At 42.6% G+C, this 21,489-nt stretch overlaps 1 protein-coding gene across 1 annotated transcript in view; it reads right to left on the bottom strand.

Moving 5' to 3' along the window:
- gabrb1 (gamma-aminobutyric acid type A receptor subunit beta1) overlaps window positions 1-14,522 on the bottom strand; it is a 43,064-nt gene extending 28,542 nt beyond the window's left edge. Inside the window, exons 1-5 of the mRNA XM_060051148.1 lie at window positions 14,212-14,522; window positions 13,958-14,057; window positions 13,734-13,825; window positions 13,577-13,644; window positions 1,576-1,796 (exon numbers count right to left, since the gene is read on the bottom strand). Coding sequence (XP_059907131.1) covers window positions 1,576-1,796; window positions 13,577-13,644; window positions 13,734-13,825; window positions 13,958-14,037 — 461 coding nt within the window. The 5' untranslated portion in view covers window positions 14,038-14,057; window positions 14,212-14,522. The remainder of the gene's footprint in view (window positions 1-1,575; window positions 1,797-13,576; window positions 13,645-13,733; window positions 13,826-13,957; window positions 14,058-14,211) is intronic.
- Between the last annotated feature and the right edge of the window lie 6,967 nt (window positions 14,523-21,489).

Below are 21,489 nucleotides of genomic sequence, written 5' to 3'. Positions count from 1 at the left end.
GGGCTCTGGACTGGATCACTAGAGCTGAAGGTGTGGGCTCTGGACTGGATCACTAGAGCTGAAGGTGTGGGCTCTGGACTGGATCACTAGAGCTGGGGGATGCTGTGGGCTCTGGACTGCAGGGTGAGCAAAGCTCCATAAATGATTCACTGTCAAATTCTGCTCCAGAGATATAAAATAAAAGACATTGGTTCACTGGCAGATGTATTTTTTTGGAAAATGTTGCTGATGCAGCAAACCTAAACATCAGAGGTGACAGCTGCTTGAAGAGTATCTGTCACTCTCTGGACGAGAGGAGATATTGTAATGACCGATTCATTATGTCACAATAACATTCTTATGTCGTACAATTTGGGCAATATATTACCAATGTCAGCTTTCTTTAATGATTTGGAAATGATGGGCCATTCACATTGCAGCGGGCAAGAGTATGTAATACAGGAGTACCATTTGGTACCATACCATTGTTCCACTTTACCATTTGATCATATTTTGTTCCTTTTATTTCTTCAATTCTTAATATAAATTTTCTATTTATTCTTTTGCTTTCTATACTCACCAAAATACCCGGAAATTCCTTGTATGTGCAAAATAAAGCAATAATGCTCTTTCTGGTCATTGATCCAGTTGCTTAAAATACTGAGCAGCCCTTTGCTGGACCAAATCACAACTGCAACCACCCTCTGTTATAGAGCACAGCACCAATGTTTCCCTGTAATCAAAAGTTCAACATTAGGCCTTATCATAACTGACCTTGATCAAACAGCAGGAAGTCCCGCCTGGCCACACGAAAACAAAATGTCATATGTTGCTCATTTAGCACCCAGAGATTTACAAATTATTAGGTTGATACAACATTGTTGGAAAAGTTCCAACAATGTTTAGATTGAGGTAGATAGTGTATGGTTGGAACTGTTTTTACAACATGAAATCTTACCCCCTTTAGACATTTCTAAATAGCAAGGCCTGCACACCTATATATTATATATGCATAATTCCTTTCTCTTTCTTTTGCTAAAATCAATCTTTTGTTCTCTACAAAAAGCCTCCTCTAATTCATTATTATGTGAATGGCCCATAAGGCCTAGACACGTTTGCAGCTTTGGTTGGACAGTGACATTCTATTCTATTTGAATCTGCTCTAATCACATCTTGGCCTTTTTGCAATATGACTGGAAATGTTAATAAAGCAAGTCCACAAGTAATGCATAAATAATAACATAATTTATAGATGAATATGCTGTCATGGTCTTTCACTTCTTCAAAGTGGATAATCTTTAATCGGCTAAGGAATACAGTCTGCAAACCGACCAAAGAATGGTGTCAGTGAGTGTACACCCATGCAAGCATCACACCGGGGTGAAATGTTTCAGTGATTTACACCCATGCAAGCATCACAACGGATGATGCTTGCTAGAAGGTTTCTCCTTAGAAGGTTTTATATATGTGTGTTAACAGGTTTATCTATCCTTAAATAGGTTATCTAACACTAGAGCCATCCAATACCATAGCCATGCTAGATTACAACATCATAGGAGCCATCTGAGAGATAAGCTATGACAGTAAGACTCTTACCTAAGGCCGTACAGCACAGTTCCATCTGGATGCAGTCGTATCATGCGGTTCTTGACCGTCACCCCGTGGACGAAGGACTTCTTGTCATTGATGAAGTAGGTGTCTGGCACCCACAGTTGATCTGCCACCCTGTTGTCCAGGGTCAGGTTGAGTGGGATCCCAGTGTAAGAGAGACGTTTGTCCCTCCACGACTGCTGGAAGTACATGGTGATGGTGTAGTCCTGAAGGGAGGAAGAGCAGGTGTAAGAAAAGCGGTTTCGTAGTAAATGTCAGCCACCAACTGAGTACTAAGTAGTCTGAAATCAGTCTAAAATGTGTAACCCAAAGATGTTTAACCTCTTAATCTTCCATTACCAGCATTTGAATGGTGTTCATTTAAAGTCTACTTAAAGTTGTCCCACAAATGCCCTTTAAAACATACAGGAAATTCTATCTTTAGGTAAAATGCCCGACATGAAATGAACAGTATCTGATGCTTTGGGGACCAGCCTGTTCACATGACCACCAGAGCTGATGTCTCCAACCTTCTCTGACCTACAGTCCACGTCCTTACAAAACCATTTGCTATGACCTCCACACCCCAACGAAAGCAACTGCAGACGGGATACCCGGCTCAATCTGCCCTACGTCATGATGGTTAAACTTGAGAGTTTCATAGGGTTTTAATCATCATATCTATGTTTAGGTCAGTTTAATGGCTTTTGTTTTGGTCATTTTAGATATTATCTTATTTTTTTCATTTCGATTCATTTTAGATTTGTTCATTCAGTTTTACTTTTGTTTTGGTCATTCCGATTTATTTGATTTGGGACGTTTAGATTAACGTTTTTTTTTACGTTGAAATTTACTTATGTTTTGGAGGTTTAGGGGGATGGTACTTGGGTCGGGGAAACCTCTGGCCTTTTCTTCTTTTTGGTCAGGTCTTCCTATCGTAATAATTATGATCCCTATATCTTAAGTTACATGACTATAGTCCATCATTGCTACAATTACATTCACATCACTAAAGTAAGTTATCGCTTCAGATTGTATGTGTGGTTGTGGTAGGGGTGGTTGAGTGATAGCATATCTGTAAGAGTCACTATGTGCTTAATAATTGTGTGCTGCTAACTTTGCCAGGGCTCACTTGTAAAAGAGATAAATATCTCAATTAGATTTCTCCCTGGTTAAATATAGGTTAAATAAAATAAAATAGACAAGGAACTATCTCACCTTGGTCGTGTCTAGGTAGCATTCATTGTAATGGTGGATGGAGTACGTTAAGTCTTGAAATTAGTTTCTACAATTAGTTATTTAACAGCAGTAGGCTAGATGTAAGCAGTTGGTTTGTGATGGTGGTCAGGAAGGCTATGGAACCGGGAATATGTAACTTTTCTTCTGATTCTATTTAGTACCTCTAAAAGATAAAACGCGTCTATCCACGAGTAAATCCTTCCCGAGACCATGTCTCCTAGAGACATGGGGCGGCTTTGTGGCCCTGGTTCGTTTCCTGCTCTATCGGTCTAAACTGTGTTGCAGAGCTGCAGTTTAACATTCCACTCACAGCACTGTTGGTTTTTCAGCATTAGTTGCACTTTGCAAAGATGCCTATGCAGGCACTTTAAAAACATGCTGGGGGGGATATAAACTTTCCCTTAAAAAAAGATTTTGCTTTCTGTGAGGTAATATACAATGATCAAATAAACGCCAAGCACAACAATATCGAAACATTCATTCTTGTACATTGTACATGTTCTGACTCCATGTTTACGAGTCTGTGTTCAAAGAAGAAGAGATTCAAGGACAAATCAGAATTGTGAATGCATTCACAATAAGGGCATTTTTTTGTTAATCACCATTTGAAACTAGTCATGATTATTATTAAAAGGCAGCCGGTATAAAAAATAATACAACTTCAAACCACCGATCCGGGTATTGACAGTAATCCTTCTAGAATTGATTCCAGCATTTTTCGTCTGTATCAGACTCTGGTTCCACTGACGGGGGTTACATTCACTGGAGATGACATAAGTTGGAATAAGAAACTGCTGTCTCATAAGACAGCAGTTTCTTATAACAGACGTTAAGGGGACAAAGAAAGAAGTGTGTCTTTGTGTGCACCTATCAGTGTGTGTGTGTGTGTGTGTGTGTGTATGTGCGTGCGTGCGTGCGTGCGTGCGTGCGTGCGTGCGTGCGTGTGTGTGTGTGTGTGTGTGTGTGTGTGTGTGTGTGTGTGTGTGTGCGTGTGTGTGTGTGTGTGTGTGTGTGTGTGTGTGTGTGTGTGTGTGTGTGAGTGTGTGTGTGTTCAGCCTCCGAGGGGATGAATGCTTTCTTTGGAGCCTATTATTAGAAGCAGCTGTTCCTCTCTACGCCCACTTTGCCATCATCACTCTGGCACCTCAGGATTTCCACAGCAAAAAATGATGTGCTGAACGTGAGAAGAATACTGTTCTGCTTATGAGCTGCGCTAATGCATGAGGAGGGAGAGGCAGAGAGAGAGCGAGGAAGAGAGAGAGGGAGAGAGACAGCAGTACTGCACCAAAATGCACTGCATTCAATATGCGGACATGAGGAGAAAACCAAAGGATGGCAATGCCCTTGGCATTTATCTCTGTTCCCTCAAATGTCCCCATTGTTGTACGCTCTCTATTCTCTCTGTTTCTCTTACTCATGACCGTATTTTTCGCTCCATCTCAATTTCTCCCTTTCCGACTCTCTCCATATTTCACTGCAGCAAAGGGAGCCGGCGTGACAAACGTGGGCACTGTGAGCGTCAGAGCGATACGAGCCGTACTGCAGTGGGGCGCTGCTTGACCTAATTACCCCCCAACCATTCGTAGGCATCATTACGGATGTGCAGTACTTGAAGACATCAGAGGGAAACTCTTCTGCGACCCACGTTTGATCCGTGGCATTTAGTTTGGTCAATTTGATAACGCTAACTATGTACAAGGTCTTAATAAACGATCAGTTAATGAATATGATTGAAGAGCAATGGAGATGGTAATTGAATTTAAAAATAGTTGTAAATGATCAATTAAGCAGTCCTTATACAAGTCTTTATATTATGGGGGGTCTGACCTACTTCTGAGACTTGAAGTCAATTGTTTTTCACCTCTTGAGGGTTCACTAGCCTCAGTCGTGATTTTTAGAGGCTGTGACCCTTTTTCGCCTTTGTCAAAGAAGCCACACATTCCATCTGAGATTAGGTAAATATTACTAAAAAAAGCAGCTATAACAAAAAATGTATTCAATTAAATTAGGAAAAAGGTATAATTGTTAATGGTTTAACACCTATAATGCATTCTTAGGGCCTGTACAACAAAAGTAGAATTATTCTGTTATTTTTGACAGGGTCAAAGTCGTAGCTATGTAAACTAAAATGCTTACAAGTGTGAGACTGGTTTACTGTAATCAAATATTAGATGCTGAAGTACCCAACAGCACAATAGTATCCCAACACAGTGATATTTTTGTCATGAAAAATGTATGTTGCATAAATAGCAGTGATAGGAATGGTATGTCAGTGTATGTCGCGTACACTTGGCGTAAACTACGCAACCAGACATTGTGGATGAGTAGCCATGTCTGTTGTCCCTGATCGCCAGAGTAAACAACTAACGTTTCAGCAGAATGTATCGAACCTGTACATTGAACCTGTACTGTTTTGTGGCATAAAAAAAGCTTGCAACGCTATATGCGTCAATGTAGAAAGTCTATTGCGCTGGGTGCAAGATAGGGCCCTGTATACAATTTGTTAGCGATTGTTTGTTGTGATTTTCCCCACGTCAATCAAATAAATACAAATCATGGAGCTGAATTGGACTGTGCATACATGCTGCAATTTGCGAAACTGATACACATTTTAATCACACAAAAGTTGTTTTTTACGGCTTTAGCCTTTGAATAAATCAGTTTAACCAATCACAATAGGGTATGCTTGGCCAAGTCACCATGGACAACAATTCTTATTTTAATGGAATTATACACTATACACTATTATATTCAAATTCGGCCGGTGAAGTCCGTTCCACTAGATGCCACACACTGCACCTTAAAGCTAGTATTCCTGAGAACAAAATATAGCACACTGCAATTTGAAAAAATAGCAGCAATCTTCTTTTAACTTTCAGAAACACAGTAAACGACATTTTATTTCCAAAAAAATGCAATGTACTTTACTGTATTTCATTTTATTTAGTTTTCCCACCAATAAAATTACTGATAGATGTTTTATGTTTAAAATGTTCAAAGCGCATTGCACTTATTCTTTGTGTTTAGGGCTTAGATCACCAGAGTGTGTATTAAGGCTTGTGGGCGAGGGGCTCCGAGCTATTTTATGGTGACAAGGAGTCGCCTTCTCTCAGTTTTAAGAGGGGTGCAGCTGCTGCTTGTGCTCACTATCCTCTTCTGGAAGTGTCTTGACTGCAGGTGGAACGTGTCCACGGTTCCTCCTGCACTTGGGAAACCGCAGACACAACCGCTCTGACGGGTTTTATTCAGTAATCAGGCTTTGACTTACTGGGTGTAGGGAGGAGTGGGAGCCAGTAGATGCTTACTGACCAGTAGAGTGGTGTCCGCCCTGACATGAGAGGAAGACATCTCATGTTTAGGCGGTTCTGGTGGCTTTTCAACTCATCCATCAGCTGCTTTTCACTACGCAGTCACTGCATGGCTTTAGGCTGATCCAGTTGCTAGTGGGATGCTCTCGGCTAGCGGTTTTGTGCTAAGAGACTGACTGTCTTGCAAGGTCTGTAAACTGCTGACATGCAACTTACTGTCGTGCATGAGTGTGTGTGGTGACCCATGTACAGAGGATTGTATCTTCAGTTTTGACTGAAAACAATGTGATCATACGGAGTCAGTCTCACGTAGCGGCCGGAATGTGAGTCTCCAAGCACTAGGTTAAGTTTATTATTTCTCTCCATCTGTTGCCACCATAGACCGAGGTAGTCCCTGGACTGGATGAAGCTGGTTCCTTCTACTGGGGGGTCTAGGCTGCTCTATAATGTACTCACTCTGTAGCGACTGAGAGACTACTGCTCCTTGAGCCTTCATGATGATTCCCTCCTTGATAACGAGCTCGTCTCAGGACTGGTGCGATGTTGCACTGCTCAGTAGGCCAACCCTGCGTCAGGGTGCTGCTGTAGGTCTGCAGCAGTGAATCCTCTGCTGTGTGTCCTGTGCTTTACCAGGTGAGGTGGATAACACATGGTTCATCATCACATCAAAGCTGTTCTCCTTGTCTGTTTTCTGAAGGGTGTATGTTCTTTGAGCCTGTGACAGGGAATCGTCCAGGTAAAGCATATGCTGTAGTCATGCCGGCAATGTGCTGCTGGGAAATGTGACGAGGAGTTGGTTACTATGGAGACCGGCTTACCATAACATAATACTTTGAGCATGCAAATAAAACAGCCCCCAACCATTCTTTCTCAATTTGTGCAGAACGGGTTTGGGTTTGGTTAGGGTTGTTAATACATGGAGATATGCTGCTGTGTTTTGGTGGTACTACTTACAATACACTATGTCCTTGCATGTAAGCGTAAGTTTCAGATAAACTTCCTAAATGATAAATGATAATTGACCATATGAAGAGATTGTCAACTTCTGGGACTTCTTTCTCCTCTAGGAAAGGCATCTCGCTGATTCCCTTGATCTTGGATTAATTTGCTTTGAGGCCTTCGCTGGTGGGTTGATGAGCAACAAAGTTGAACTGATTCAGCCGCTCCTCCGCTTGAGGGGGATGTGTCTCAGGAACCTCTGCTTGAGGGGGATGTGTCTCAGGAACCTCCGCTTGAGGGGGATGTGTCTCAGGAACCTCCGCTTGAGGGGGATGTGTCTCAGGAACCTCCGCTTGAGGGGGATGTGTCTCAGACTTTCCAGACAGGGACAATTTAGCACTACCTTTAAGTTCATATCAGCACAGGGGAATATGGCAAATATCTGCTCGACTGAACTCTGGAATACCTCCATGGACAAATTAATTCCAAAGGGCAACCTGAGAAATCTGTACCGTCGGAACGGTGTGACAGAGATGAGTTATCATTTATGGTTTAGGGAGACATGCCAAAAGGAGCTCATGTGTCCAGAACTTAGAAGACTGTGGCGTTTGATATTTATGATGCGACCTCTCCACCAGTAGCATAGGGTTGTGTGAGCGTCCCCGGGGTCAATGCATATGTCTTTAGGTTGCTCCATGTTGATTGCTACCATGGATGACATCCACTCCAATAGCTTGGAGTCAAGAATGATTCTATCTCTCTCATCCTGTCGAGCTCTGCTTTTACTCTGTACTGCATGGCTATCGGGTTACCACATTTGTCTCTTACTACAGGTAAGCACCAGATATTGGACATCAAACAATTATCCCAGAGTAAGATGGAGCCATTATCCTACATTGAAATGTTGTTGTTTATAAAACTCATGGGCAGTTGTTTCCAAATATGTTAATACTAATTAATTTATAATTGTAATCTTTGTGCCACACACTAAATACAATCAGCACCTTTTTCAATATAAATCTCTAGGCGTCGTTAGGCTACTTCGATGTTTGAATGAGAGAACAAGCAGCTCACTGAGTCACCCTGACTACCTGTCCTCCCTGCAGGCCATGTTCACCAAAACACTGTGAACACCCTCAGTGGCTCTTTGTGGTCTGTTCTGTTTAGGTACACTCGTAGGTTGCTGCATTTCAAGGTAAGCAATTTGGTTATGACGGTATCCATAGACATTACACTCATAAAAACAAAACATACTGTAGTGTCTGGGGGAAACGCACAAAATCCTTTTTTGAAATGCTGACCGATGATTGTGACATGACCCAGAGAGTTGCGGCATGCTTGGAATATGCATAGGAGAAGGCGGTTTTAAAAAAGACTGGCAGCAAACGCTAATATTACTTTTGATGCAAAGCAAAATGCTAAAGCGTTTTTACATTTAGCCGTGGTGGATTGATTTCTTCCCCAGTTTGCGCATAAACTGCCGCTGTCCAGGTGCTGTATACTCTTATATACAGTTTTCTTAAGTTATAATTTGATTTAAGGCACATATAAATATAATTTGACACCCTGTGTTTAGTCTTAAATGGCCCACTGGCATCTCTGGCGCCTCCCCCACCAGTCAAACATGGTTTGAATACTATGAGATAATGAAAATAAATGACATATTGACTTATGAATACTATGAGATAATGAAAATAAATTATATATTTACTTATAAATACTATGAGATAATGGAAATAAATGACATATTTACTTATAAATACAATGAGATGATGAAAACGAAATGACATATTTACTTATAAATACTATGGAGATAATAAAAATAAATGACGTCTTGACTTTTTTTAAGCTTTTGTAAAAGAAAACAACCCTCAGTGTACAAAACTCAAACTACAGACCCATCAGCAAAACAACCACCACGCGCAATGAGCCTTCTCACTATATCCCCACGTTGACACCCCTCTGCATGCTCTGTCTTACAGATGAGGAGTAAGCAAGACTGGGATTGGGGGTTGACACTAAGGTTTCAAAAGCACTTGCCCATCGGGCAAGTACAGGTCAGGTTCAACTTGCCCGAATGTAATGTTCACTTGCCCAAATTATAATCAGAATCGTGAACGGGCCTCTTTTTGCCAGGCACCCGGCCTGGTTTTGGGGGGGCTCAGAAAAATCATGTTAGCTTCCACACATGTTGTGTTTAAAAAATAACAAACTTCTCTTTGTTTACTTATTTATCGAGCGGTAACATCGTGCCATGAAGTGATTTCAGTCCACCGTTCCAACCTATTAAAGCTATCGCCAAGTTATATGTAGACCTGCATGATTTTATGCAAATGTACATAACTAAATGTCAGAGGTAGTAGCAAAGATATGTCTTTTTAACTTTCAAGTTTCTTGTAGCTCTAACTGAATAATCACAATCGCGTTTCTAGTAGGGTTGTCAGTCACGATACTGGATTTTCTAACTTCAACACTATTCCTGGAAAAAGATCGATATTCTATACCATTTTTGATATCAGGGGAAAAGTTTTTTTCAGGAAAGAACATACCCAAAGTAAATAGATTATATCTCCACAACTGCAAGGGCGATAATGTCATCTTTGGTATTATATAGAAATACTAATAATAATACTTCATTTTTGGTTATTACAAGAAAAGGGGACGTTTCTTCTTAAGTTGTTATTTGCGAGTTTTAGTCACAGAATGATATGGTTTGGACTGTTGGAATAAGTGGAGGCTCAGCTTTCATGTAATATATACAGTAGTTTGTGAGGGTCCAATTTCGTGAAAAAGATCGCTATTGCTGTGTGCATGTGCACAGTTATGAAACCCTAAACCGTGTCCTTGACTTCCTTGATAATTTGCCTCAATCCAAGTACTTCCAAACTGCACTCCTCCATCACTACTCCATTTAACTTCTACCTAAACCGTTCGCGGAGGTGCTGCACTTGAGATGCTAGCTGTGTTGGCTAACCTGTAGCACTGCCAGAGACCGCACTGCGAGTGAGTGACAGAAGGCGGGGCTATATTCGCACTGAAGCGATGCGTGTCTGTTAACTCGCTTTCCGAGAGAAGAGAAGACAGCGCGCTCATCAATTGCAAATACTTCTATTTTGTGTGGTTTTGAGGAACAAAAGGTTGTTCTGCAGTTTCTAAAAACATTTGAATAAATAGCTTTTATATTAACATCCACCCAAAATCCACTTGCCCGTTCGGGCAACCAGAATAAATCTCAACTTGCCCAAACATTTTTTTTACATGCCCCGGGCAAGCGGGCAGCCGTTGTCAACCCCTGAGATGTGATAGATGTGATGAAAGACAAAAGGTAGAGTCTCTTTTCTTTCATAGTTTCCGACAAGTCAGACCGCTGCAAAGACCAGACCAGTTGAAAGAAGCTGATCACATTAAACGTTAAGCCCCGAGCAACCATCGAACCAAGCCCTCATGTTCCACCCTCTGACACTGCCCGGCAGAGACAGGTCGGCCCAGGCATTCCGTCTCCATTCGATGGAATGCAATGGTTATCCACATAATTGGATGGAAGTCCATTAACCTCATGCATAATGGCTCTGGAGTGGACCTGCTAACGTCCGGAAATCCAAGTTGTTAAAAGCCCCCTAAGTTAAGCCATGGCTGGACTCAGATGAGCAACAAAATACTTGCTGCCATATCTTTATCCAGAAAAATCGAAATGGCTCTTAGATAACAAAACGTAGACCAATTGAATTAATCAAAAAAAGCTGCATGTTTAATTTTTTTTAACATTCAGCAAAAAGCTTTGGCCAGATGTGCAGCAAATGGTGGAGCAAATTAAGAAACTCGGTTTAAATTAATCTTGCAGTGTTCATATACAGTAGCTAGACTTCCCTCACTCATCTTTCATCACTTCCCTTTTGTACATTTCTAGAAACGTTATTGCTGCAGCACAGCTTATTTTAGGCAAAGTAAGGCAGGAAGATGTCACATTCACACTCTCTCTCTCTCTCTCTCTCTCTCTCTCTCTCTCTCTCTCTCTCTCTCTCTCTCTCTCTCTCTCTCTCTCTCTCTCTCTCTCTCTCTCTCTCTCTCTCTCTCTCTCTCTCTCTCTCTCTCTCTCTCTCTCTCTCTCTCTCTATATATATACATAAATATACATATATATCCATACATATAGATTTAGATATACATTTACAGTATATGTAGAACAGACATGTTATATTTTGCAATCGTGGGCGGATTGGGCAACATTGCTGTGCATTTGAGGACGTTTTTTTATTCAAACTATCTGCACTACTTGTCAAATCTCATCTCTTTGTGCATTGCTGGTGCATAACAATAGACACATAAACAGAACATTTCAGTCAAACTTGTGTTGATCTTTAAGACATCTTTGCAGTTTGGTACAATTACTGTTAGTACAATTGTCTATTCGAGAACAGCTGCCAGTGCTGGTCAGACCAATGCTGTAGTGCATATACAACATCTATATCCACTGAGAACTGTTACCACAGTTCATAATAATCCGGGGGGAGCTGGAGAACAACGGCCTTGGCCGCTGCCCTCCTTCATGCCTCACATTGCATCAATCGTCTCACCTTCTCCCAACTTTCCTTCTGACAGCAGATCTTGTCTAGTGTCTAAGACTGTACATGTCTTACAATGATCTGAAATCTCCCTGTAAACTTCTCCCCAACTGACAAGACCACAATCACAAGCATACATGCATGATCACCCCACAACTCTGTATCAATATGCAATGAAGAGACTGGATACTGTCTCCGTTTTCATCTGAGCAGGTAGAAGGTCATTAACTTCCATTGAAACCACAATGAAAAAAGGATGCTGGCAAAAAGATGTGCGAAATGACAAGACATGTGTGAACCTTTCACTATTTGCCTAAAATAATGAATGTTTTTTACTTATAACTGCAGCAAACATCGCGACAAATCATACTTATAAACAACGTGAGCGATTGTATCTAGTCATAACATTTCCGTAACAAGTAGGAGACATATTATCTTAAACTCTCTATCCAACAATATTCAAGTGTAACATAAAATGCACAAATAAACAATCTTATCCAAGTCCAGCAGAACACAATAACACACCTCAGTGGCTGCCTTCTGTAATGAACTACTTGGTTATAAAGCACACATATGAAATTCGATAAGGCATAATGAACCCACTTTGTCGACATATATAATGCTTCCTGCTCATACAAGTCTACCCAGTGACAGTCCAATGCATATACCAATAAGAATTGTACACACAACCTCATACACCTAGGTAGCACACTTGCTTTGTCATAGAAAGGGGAAATATAGGTAAGTCAAAATTACCTGGTTTGGTCTTTTAATTAAGTGAAGGTTAAAGTTTGAATAAGGAAAAATCTAAAAAGTTCAAACATTTGGTTGAAGGCAGTGCCCACGTATTGACTTTGTATAATTATTTCACCCAGAATGAGAAATGCTTTAGATGGGTCTGTGTTTACCAAAGATAACCTGTACAGCTTTGCCAGGCCAGTTAGCATGTTCAGATAATTGAGCACCCTAGGTTTACTTCAAATATCACATATTGCAATGACTTTTCTTTTATCTTCTATGCTCATATACGATTGTATCTCACCATAAATATGAATACAATATCTCTGCAAGGGTTTAGTATGAATGAGGTTAGACACATGATCATCATAAGGTGACCTGGAATATGTCAAGGTGTCAGTCTCCTTAACATTCTAACCCTACTGTATTATCCACATGCATTTCTGCACTGCACTTTTTTTTTATCCACATGCATTTCTGCACTGCACTTTTCTGTAACATGTGAACAGATGGCCATTAGCAAACTAACTGACATGGCACATGTTCACTGAGGATGGCTGTGTGTGTGTGTGTGTGTGTGTGTGTGTGTGTGTGTGTGTGTGTGTGTGTGTGTGTGTGTGTGTGTGTGTGTGTGTGTGTGTGTGTGTGTGTGTGTGCGTGCGTGTTTGTGTGTGTATGTGTGTGTGTGAGACTGAGTTTGAATGCTCTATCAGTGGTCAAAGAAACTAGGGTGATAGTGAAGTAGCTAGCTATTTCAGTCTCAACATGGATCCTATCACCCTTTGACATAGCTTGCCATGCAATTGTGTGTGTGTGTGTGTGTGTGTGTGTGTGTGTGTGTGTGTGTGTGTGTGTGTGTGTGTGTGTGTGTGTGTGTGTGTGTGTGTGTGTGTGTGTGTGTGTGTGTGTGTGTGTGTGTGGACAGAATAGCTGAGAAGTCATTTTTGACGAAAGATCTCTTTCCCTGTCTCTCCCTCGTTCTGCGTCTCTCTCAGGCTTGTGTAAGCCTACTGGATGCATAAGGACTGCTTTGACACATTGCGTTTTGGTCTATGGTGTTAGAAGGTGGGTGAATATGTGTTTCAGAGGACACAATGCACCAAGCATATATCTCCAGGCAGGTCTGTGAGTGCTGTGAGCGGTGATAAGACGTGTGTGTTTCTAATGTCCTCCAAGGACGCTGATCACACATGTTCCACTCAGATCATTGCGGTCACTCACCATGTTGACTTCTGACACCATGTCAATGCTGGCGATGTCTATACTCATACCGACGTCCACCGGAGCACCTTGGGAATAGGACGAGAGTGGATTCAGTTGCTGCAATAAGAAGATCATGATCATTTTCCGTGTTGTCCATTTTGCCGAAACGCGTTACCTCCAAAGTCAGGCCTTAGACGAATGTCATAACCCTTCAGTAGTTTGTCCACAGTAGCTTTCACATAGGACATGTTGCTGGGCTCGTTTGCGCTGAGTTGGGGGAGGGGGGGGGGGGGTTGGCAGAATGGATGAGAACTATGAAATAACAGTTGAAAGGTACCAAAATGCGCTCTCTGAAGGACATCATGCAGTAATGCGGGGTTGGAGTGTTTTTTTGGTTACCTCTGCGCACCGCAGACCATGGCCACAAGGAGGGACAGACAGCCGACCCCCCACCGTCCGCGGTCCTGAGTCGTCCACATCACTCTGATCCTGGAGACGACTATATATAATATAAAGATATGAACGATACAACTTAGTCCCGGGTTGTCCAATTACTGCAGAACCAACGCATGCGCGCTGTCATCGACATGAAAGCCAAATGTCCTACTCGAGATGAATCGGATTGCAAAAGAAAACGGGTGCACCGGTGTCACCTGGAGTGGAGCAGACGTTATAGCGCAGGAGAAAAGGCGCATAGGTTCTTTCAGTGGATCCAGACCCGTTTCAGTCTGCTAAGGAGGCCATCCCCTCCAGCGTCCTCCAGCCGTTCAGCAGCAGTGCCCTGCAGTACGAATCAGGCTCATCTCGGTGGGTTGTAGTGTCGTTCTGCTGAATGTCTCCAGATATGAAGCAGTGAGGAGATCACCTCTAGTCACCTAGAAGAGGAGCATCGTGCAGCCCGAGCACGTCTGGAGAGCTGCTGCGCATTGTGCCTGTTGTACCTGCGCGCCCCCGCTGCGCGTCCCCGCTCCTCCTCGGCTTCACGTCACTGGCTCCACACACAGAGTTCAACATGTGTTCTACAAATTCACCCGGACATGTTTCAGGAATTAAAATCTATCGATTACTATTTATTATGAAATGGGGAAAATCCCTTAAAGCGCGGAGGAGGATAGGTGACGATGTGTGTTCCAATGATGATGATGTGTTGAAGTCCGGTGGATGTCAGTTGTGATGCTTCGTCTCTGGGTCCGAACAGTGTTTGGGCCCAGAGACAAAGCATCACTCGGTATCACTCCACCCTCGGGAGGAGGTGGATAGGAGGGGAGGAGGAGGAGGAGGAGGAGAGGAGTGGGAGGTTGAGAAGGAGGAGGGGGAGAGGGAGGAGGTGGAGGAGGAAGGGAGGAGAAGGAAGAAGGAGAAGGGGTTCAAATGGAGGAGGACAGAGGAGAGGAGGAGAGGGAGGAGGAGGGGGAGGCGAGGGGGGGAGGGGAAGGAGGACAGGAGGGGAGGAGGAGGAGGAAGAGGTGGAAGGGAGGAGGGGAGGAAGAGGAGGAGTAGGGGGGGGGAAGGGGGGATTGTGCGTTTGCAAGTGTGTTTCGTGTGCACGCCTGTATGTGTGTGTGCGTGTGTGTGTGTGTGTGTGTGTGTGTGTGTGTGTGTGTGTGTGTGTGTGTGTGTGCGTGTGCGTGCGTGCGTGCGTGTGTGTGTGTGTGTGTTTGTGCGCGACAATATATCTAAAAATTAGGGCAAATATCCTAAAAATGTCGGAATGGGCAATCATTGAACCTGGTTAACATCATAATGTCACCCAAGACTTTCTTACAGTACTTGCTGTACCAATAAAAGGCACTCGTGAAAGCCTTGCTTCAGACTAAACAGGTTGAACTCTGAGTCTGCGGTGTGCACAAGAACCAGAGGCAGAGATCATGGCACATGAAGCATCAAACTAAAGCTATATTTGTGTTTGCCAATGTATGCCTCTCGATGTGGCATGTAGCCTACTGGCCGAAATATTTATTGTTTTTACAATTTGTTACAATTGTATTGTCAATAATTATTAAAACCCTGATGTCATCAGAAATGTACATTCCTTCACCAGCAGATTTCTCATGTTGATAGATGATAACAATTGGATGGCTATATTGTCTGTCTTGCGTCACCCTTTATTGCGTCATCGTGTCTATGATAATCATGTTTGGTGTCACAGTATACATCTTGCCCTTCACCACGGTGTGCATCTCTTCATCAGAAGGGCCTACTTGTACTTCCATCCCTCCTACGCCCTCCATACCATCTACTACATGTCTCTGGTGCTGCCAGACGCATACAAACTTTGAAATAAGTCCATACATGCTTTTTTGAGTGAGATATGCGTTTCTAAAAGTACCCCGCCTACAGTTTCCAGATGAGCGAGTCAAGTTGTGTTCCAGATGCCTCGGACACCAGCCTTCCGAATTGCAAGTGGCGAAATCTCCCAGCTTTCTTACGGATGCACGCCCCCTTTTGGTCGGCCCCTCTCTGAATTCTGAGAGTATACCGAGTTCTGTGAGGCGACTTGTCGACAACAAAAATAATTGAGCCCGTAAAGAGATTTATTTTCTTTGTATTTGTACCACTTTGATCATTTTAATGCTCTTTTAATGCATTTTAAATGCTCTTACACACTTGATTACATTGCTACTTTATTCCGGTCACCAATTTATGCATGGCATGGTCTTGCTGTACGTGCAATACAATGTAAAGTTGTGTTGTTTGTTTTAGAGCTGGTTTGCTAAACAGGCTAATGTAGCTAACTTTAACAATGACTAGCCAATGACATGACACAATCACAAAGACAAACGGGAACGCTTTAAGTAATACGAGACAGGAAATTACATGACAAGTGCAAATCGGAAGGCTGGTGTCCGAGGCATCTGGAACACACCATCAGACTCTTATTTAGGAAGCATAGACTGGGTAGCCCCGCCCAGAGTGATGGATATAACCAGAGCCATAGAGAGAGAAGAGTTGCGACACTCTCTGATCTCGCCGGCAGGGTGGTCACGTGGTTCATGTAAGCCTGTATAGTTCCAAAACACGCCGCGCAGCTTTGTTCTTCAATGGGACTGACAGCAGCGATTGCAATATTGAATGTTAAATATAAATTAAAAAACACATACCCAAGTACTTTTCTGACTATTGTTGCATATTTGTAAACGTCAGTTTTACATTTGGAGTGGTAGGGGGACAACTGCAAGCTACATAGTTACGTTTTTTAGTTTGAGGGAAAGCTTCACGTTCGTGTTAGCATGGGTAGCACTAGGCTACTGACTTTAGTGGCTTAACCCTAACTTTTACCATACTACATCTGTTCTCAAATCAAAGACGAATCAAGATGTTCAGTTTTGCGCAACTGGACTATTGGATTTCCTTGATTTTGCTTGTAATTCCGATTCACTTACCCGTGGTCAGAGAGCGATTGAGAAAGCAGAGTAGCAACAGTCCATTTCGCATTTAGTTTAACTTCTTCTGATGAGGCAGGAGCTGAACACACAACTATGATGCTTTTAAGACTAAGCCATACACAAAGTATCACATATATTAAAGGATAACAAATCATTACGCTTGGATGAATGAAAGTATTTTTTTTATTAAACAATGGGTGAGACAACAAGAATGTGTGTGTGTGTGTCCAACTTGATAAACAAGAACAAAGTGAAGGAACAGGGATGAATATTGTATATATAAGTGTTAACAAGAGAGGAATACGGTTAGGAAAGGAGACGACTAAAAAGCAATACAAGTAAAATGGACCACTGGTTATAAAACCCTCCAGCGAATGCAGATTCCACTTCCTAACATCTGCACGCTGCAAAGGAGGATGCACCATGTAAAGCTGGACCCAGTGTTTGAGATGCTGAGTGTTTAGAAAAAAATCTTCTCCACATATATCAGGCTGAGGTTTGTGGAACCAAAAACAAGTGGGAACAGGTGTTAGTGGTTAGTCATGTGTGGAACAAGAACAACAAATGTGTAAACAGGTGTGCGTGTATATCTAACTTGTAAAACAAGAACAAAGTGAAGGAACAGGGAGGAATATTATAAGTTATTAATAAACAAAGAAAATACTCCACATACATCAGGCTGAGGTTAAGGATAGTAAAGTGCATCAGGTCGAAAGGAAGGAAAACAATCGCAGCAGTCGCCGCCGCCACCACCACCACCAGCCACCAGCAGTCGCCACCACCAACAGCCGTCGCCAGCACAAGCCGCCACCACTAGCAGCAGAAGGCGACACCACCATCCTTCGCCACCACCAGCCAGCTCAAGCAGCCATCGCCTCAAGCAGCAGCGACCTGCAGCAGCAGTGTTTGCCGGCAGCAGCAGTGTTTGCCGGCACCAGCCACCTCAAGCCACCAGCAGCAGCAGCCACCGCCATCAGCATCCACCATCAGCCGCATACACCATCAGCCGCATACACCATCAGTCGCATCCACCATCAGCAGCAGCAGCCGTCGCCACCAGCACCAGCAGCCACCAACTGCAGGAGAGTGAAAATAATCAGACCTTGAATAGCCTGTAGGTCAATAAGTTTCCCCACACATGGACAAATTGCTCCCAAGTTGGGGAAGGGGTGGACAGAAGCTTACATTATGAAAAAAAGAATGACACTAATAACATTTAATAACATTTGAAAGCTCGTCATTATGGCTTATATTTTTTTTTACAAAAGCCACCTTATTTCTACTAGCTATAGCATCAGACACACAGTACTCCAACATCGTAGCAAACACCGTCAGGTTCAGCAGATTAAACCCGTCTTTAATCAACCTTATTGATCCTAGTAATCCTACATCAATAACTAACTAAATAAAAGTTGTCAGAGATTCACTACTTAGAAGGAAACTTCCCCCATTTCCATTAAGCTTTGTATCATTAGAAACCCACTCATATTTTTGAATGGTCATGCATCATTACCTTACTTTCTGGAGAGACTGGAGAGATCCATATCGATCTCCAACACTTCCTGTTTAAGATGACGCAATGGCTGTTTCCCAATGTCAAGGAAGCATGCTCAACGGCCGCCCTTTTAAGGACGCTACGTCATAGAACGCCGACAAGCACTGTTCCAATGTTGAGGACGCGGGCTGTTTCCCAAAGTGAAGGCTGCAGCCTTGCTAGGACGCGTCCTTGCTAGTCGCGTCCTATGGAGATGAGACTAGAGTGCTAGATCGAGTACTTCCTAGCGTTTGTAACGTCGGACTTTGGGAACGACTTGGTAGTGTGGAAGCGCTTCCGCTTCCGCTTTTTAATACTGCGTGTCCGCTTGTAAACACATGTGCGCTTATGAATAAAACATGGCAGCAATCAATATTTATTTGACTTTTGTCTGTTATGAATGCGGTCATGTCTCCTTCGCATGGAGCTGTCACGTTAAAATTGTACCGGGGGCGAAAATTGTACCGGCCTACGTCATCGTTTGTTTACATCCTGACAACCTGCCCGGCAACAGACTACGCGATGCAGAAAACATGTTTCCAAACGACGAAATAACATAATACAGATAGCGGATCGCTATCTGTATTATGATAGATAGCGATAACAATTGTTTTTACTTTATATTTGTATTGTATTTAATTGTTTAATCGAAACAAAAAAAAAATTTGCCCGCAAAACGGCCGAACGCGTCAAATGACAAATGTTTTGCCCGCGAAACGGCCGATCGCGTCAAATGACGTAGGAAGGTTCTTGAAACATAATACAGATAACGGATCGCTAGATAACACTTGTTTTTACTTTATTTACTAGCTAAATTCGATTAAACAATTCAATACAATACAAATATAAAGTAAAAACAAGTGTTATCTAGCGATCCGTTATCTGTATTATGTTTCAAGAACCTTCCTACGTCATTTGACGCGATCGCCCGTTTCGCGGGCAAAACATTTGTCATTTGACGCGTTCGGCAGTTTCGCGGGCAAATTTTTTTATTGTTTCGATTAAACAATTAAATACAATACAAATATAAAGTAAAAACAATTGTTATCGCTATCTATCATAATACAGATAGCGATCCGCTATCTGTATTATGTTATTTCGTCGTTTGGAAACATGTTTTCTGCATCGCGTAGTCTGTTGCCGGGCAGGTTGTCAGGATGTAAACAAACGATGACGTAGGCCGGTACAATTTTCGCCCCCGGTACAATTTTAACGTGACAGAGCCTCTTTGGGGAAGTCACAAAAGCTTTGTTGTGGTTGATCGAATTGTCTTTATTAAAAGGAAAATCCATTAAATTTTTATAAAACTAAGTGAAATTGTCTGAGAACTTAATTCATGCATCACATTTACATTACGGTTGATTACGCAGGGGGAAAAAGACAAAGAAAGAGATGATAAACGTGTATTTATTTGGATAGATTATTTAACTGATCTGATTCATTCATTCATATATGCCTACAATCTACCAGTGCTTTGAACACATAAGTATATCATATAAAATACAATTAAATACGTTCATTAAAAATTATAAGGCGCACAAAAGCCTCAGTTTGATGGGCTGACCCTAAAAAAAAACGATTCAACACAAACATAAATAGGTATACATAAATAATGTAATCTTGTGAGCGAGTAAATTTACATTGGTGACAGTGGTGTTTAACACCAGCTACGTCCATGCAAAATATAGCAACGTATCATTAAGTTGCAAAAACGTTAGAAAAGTGGCACAGGTCTTTAGGCTTGATTATTTGCATTAACATGATGAATCTATAAAAAGCAATACGGCACAAAATATTTCTGAAAACTAATATAACTTCACTTCGTTTGAACGTGTACTGCTCTGCCATTTTCAAGAACCCGCCCAGTGAACGCAGAGGACTGTGGGTAGTTTTGGCTCGTCTAGGATGCAGCGATGCATCCTTGAAAAATCTCGGAATTCTCAAAAACAAAGGACGCAAAAATGGCGCGGCTTTCGAGTGTCCTCAACATTGGAACAGTGCTTGTCGGCGTTCTATGACGTAGCGTCCTTAAAAGGGCGGCCGTTGAGCATGCTTCCTTGACATTGGGAAACAGCGGGACTCTCTAAATCGACGCCACTTCGACCTGGGCGGGACTTTACGTCCTACGTCACTCGCTATGGGTGTGCATGTGTGCGCATAGCCGTCACTCGCGATGGGTGTGCATGTGAGAAAGGTTTTTGGCTTTAGTGTCTATGGGTTGGTAATAACGGTTCTGATGATTTTTCTGATGGAAAAGTGGTCTTTTATTTCCATAATCTTTGTTCAGTGAACGCATAAACCCGTTTGTTAGTTAGCAGTTAAACAAAATGCGATCTCTTTGTTTACAGTTACCAACGACCAACTGATGATTGGGGGTTCGATTCCCTAGTGATGCAAGGTTTTTTCTTTCATTTTGGACTGCACACACATCGCGAGTGGATACTCGCACAATGTACACACATCACTGTCTTTACAATTTCTAGGCAACCGAAGTTTAAAGATTGTCAAGTGGTTAACGCCCCGTGCCCACTACCTCCGTCAGTTGTCCGTTGCCCATTGACTTTGAATGGGGACGGACGCGCAATGCATTGTGGATCCGTCCGTTCGTTTGGAGCGTTCGCCACCGTCAGAAAGTTGAAAAATGTTAAACTTTTTCGGCAGCGACGGTTCCGTCATCCAATCAGATTGCGTATGCAAATTTAAGCACTGTGACGCGACTCGGGCTCTGACGATACTGGAAAGCGGGAAAGCGGGTAATCTTGCATCGCAACAAGCAGGAAGAAGCGGGAAGAACCCGGCGAAGCGATTTGATTGGCTGACGGATGCCTCTGCAAAGACTACTCCCCCATCCGTCAGCCACGCCTTCCCACGTCCGTTGACTGACGGTGCAGTGGGCACGAGGCGTAACTCTTGAATCGCATGTACTAAGACCTGATGGGTTAGTGGTCAGAGAACAACTCATTAACGCGGGGATAAGGGGTTCGATTCCTTAAAGGCACCCAGTGCAACTT

This window comes from Gadus macrocephalus, chromosome 5, assembly GCF_031168955.1.
Source record: "Gadus macrocephalus chromosome 5, ASM3116895v1".
In the NCBI taxonomy this organism is placed as follows: domain Eukaryota; kingdom Metazoa; phylum Chordata; class Actinopteri; order Gadiformes; family Gadidae; genus Gadus; species Gadus macrocephalus.
Note: the sequence above shows the minus strand (reverse complement) of the source record. Positions and strands in the feature narration are given on the sequence as shown.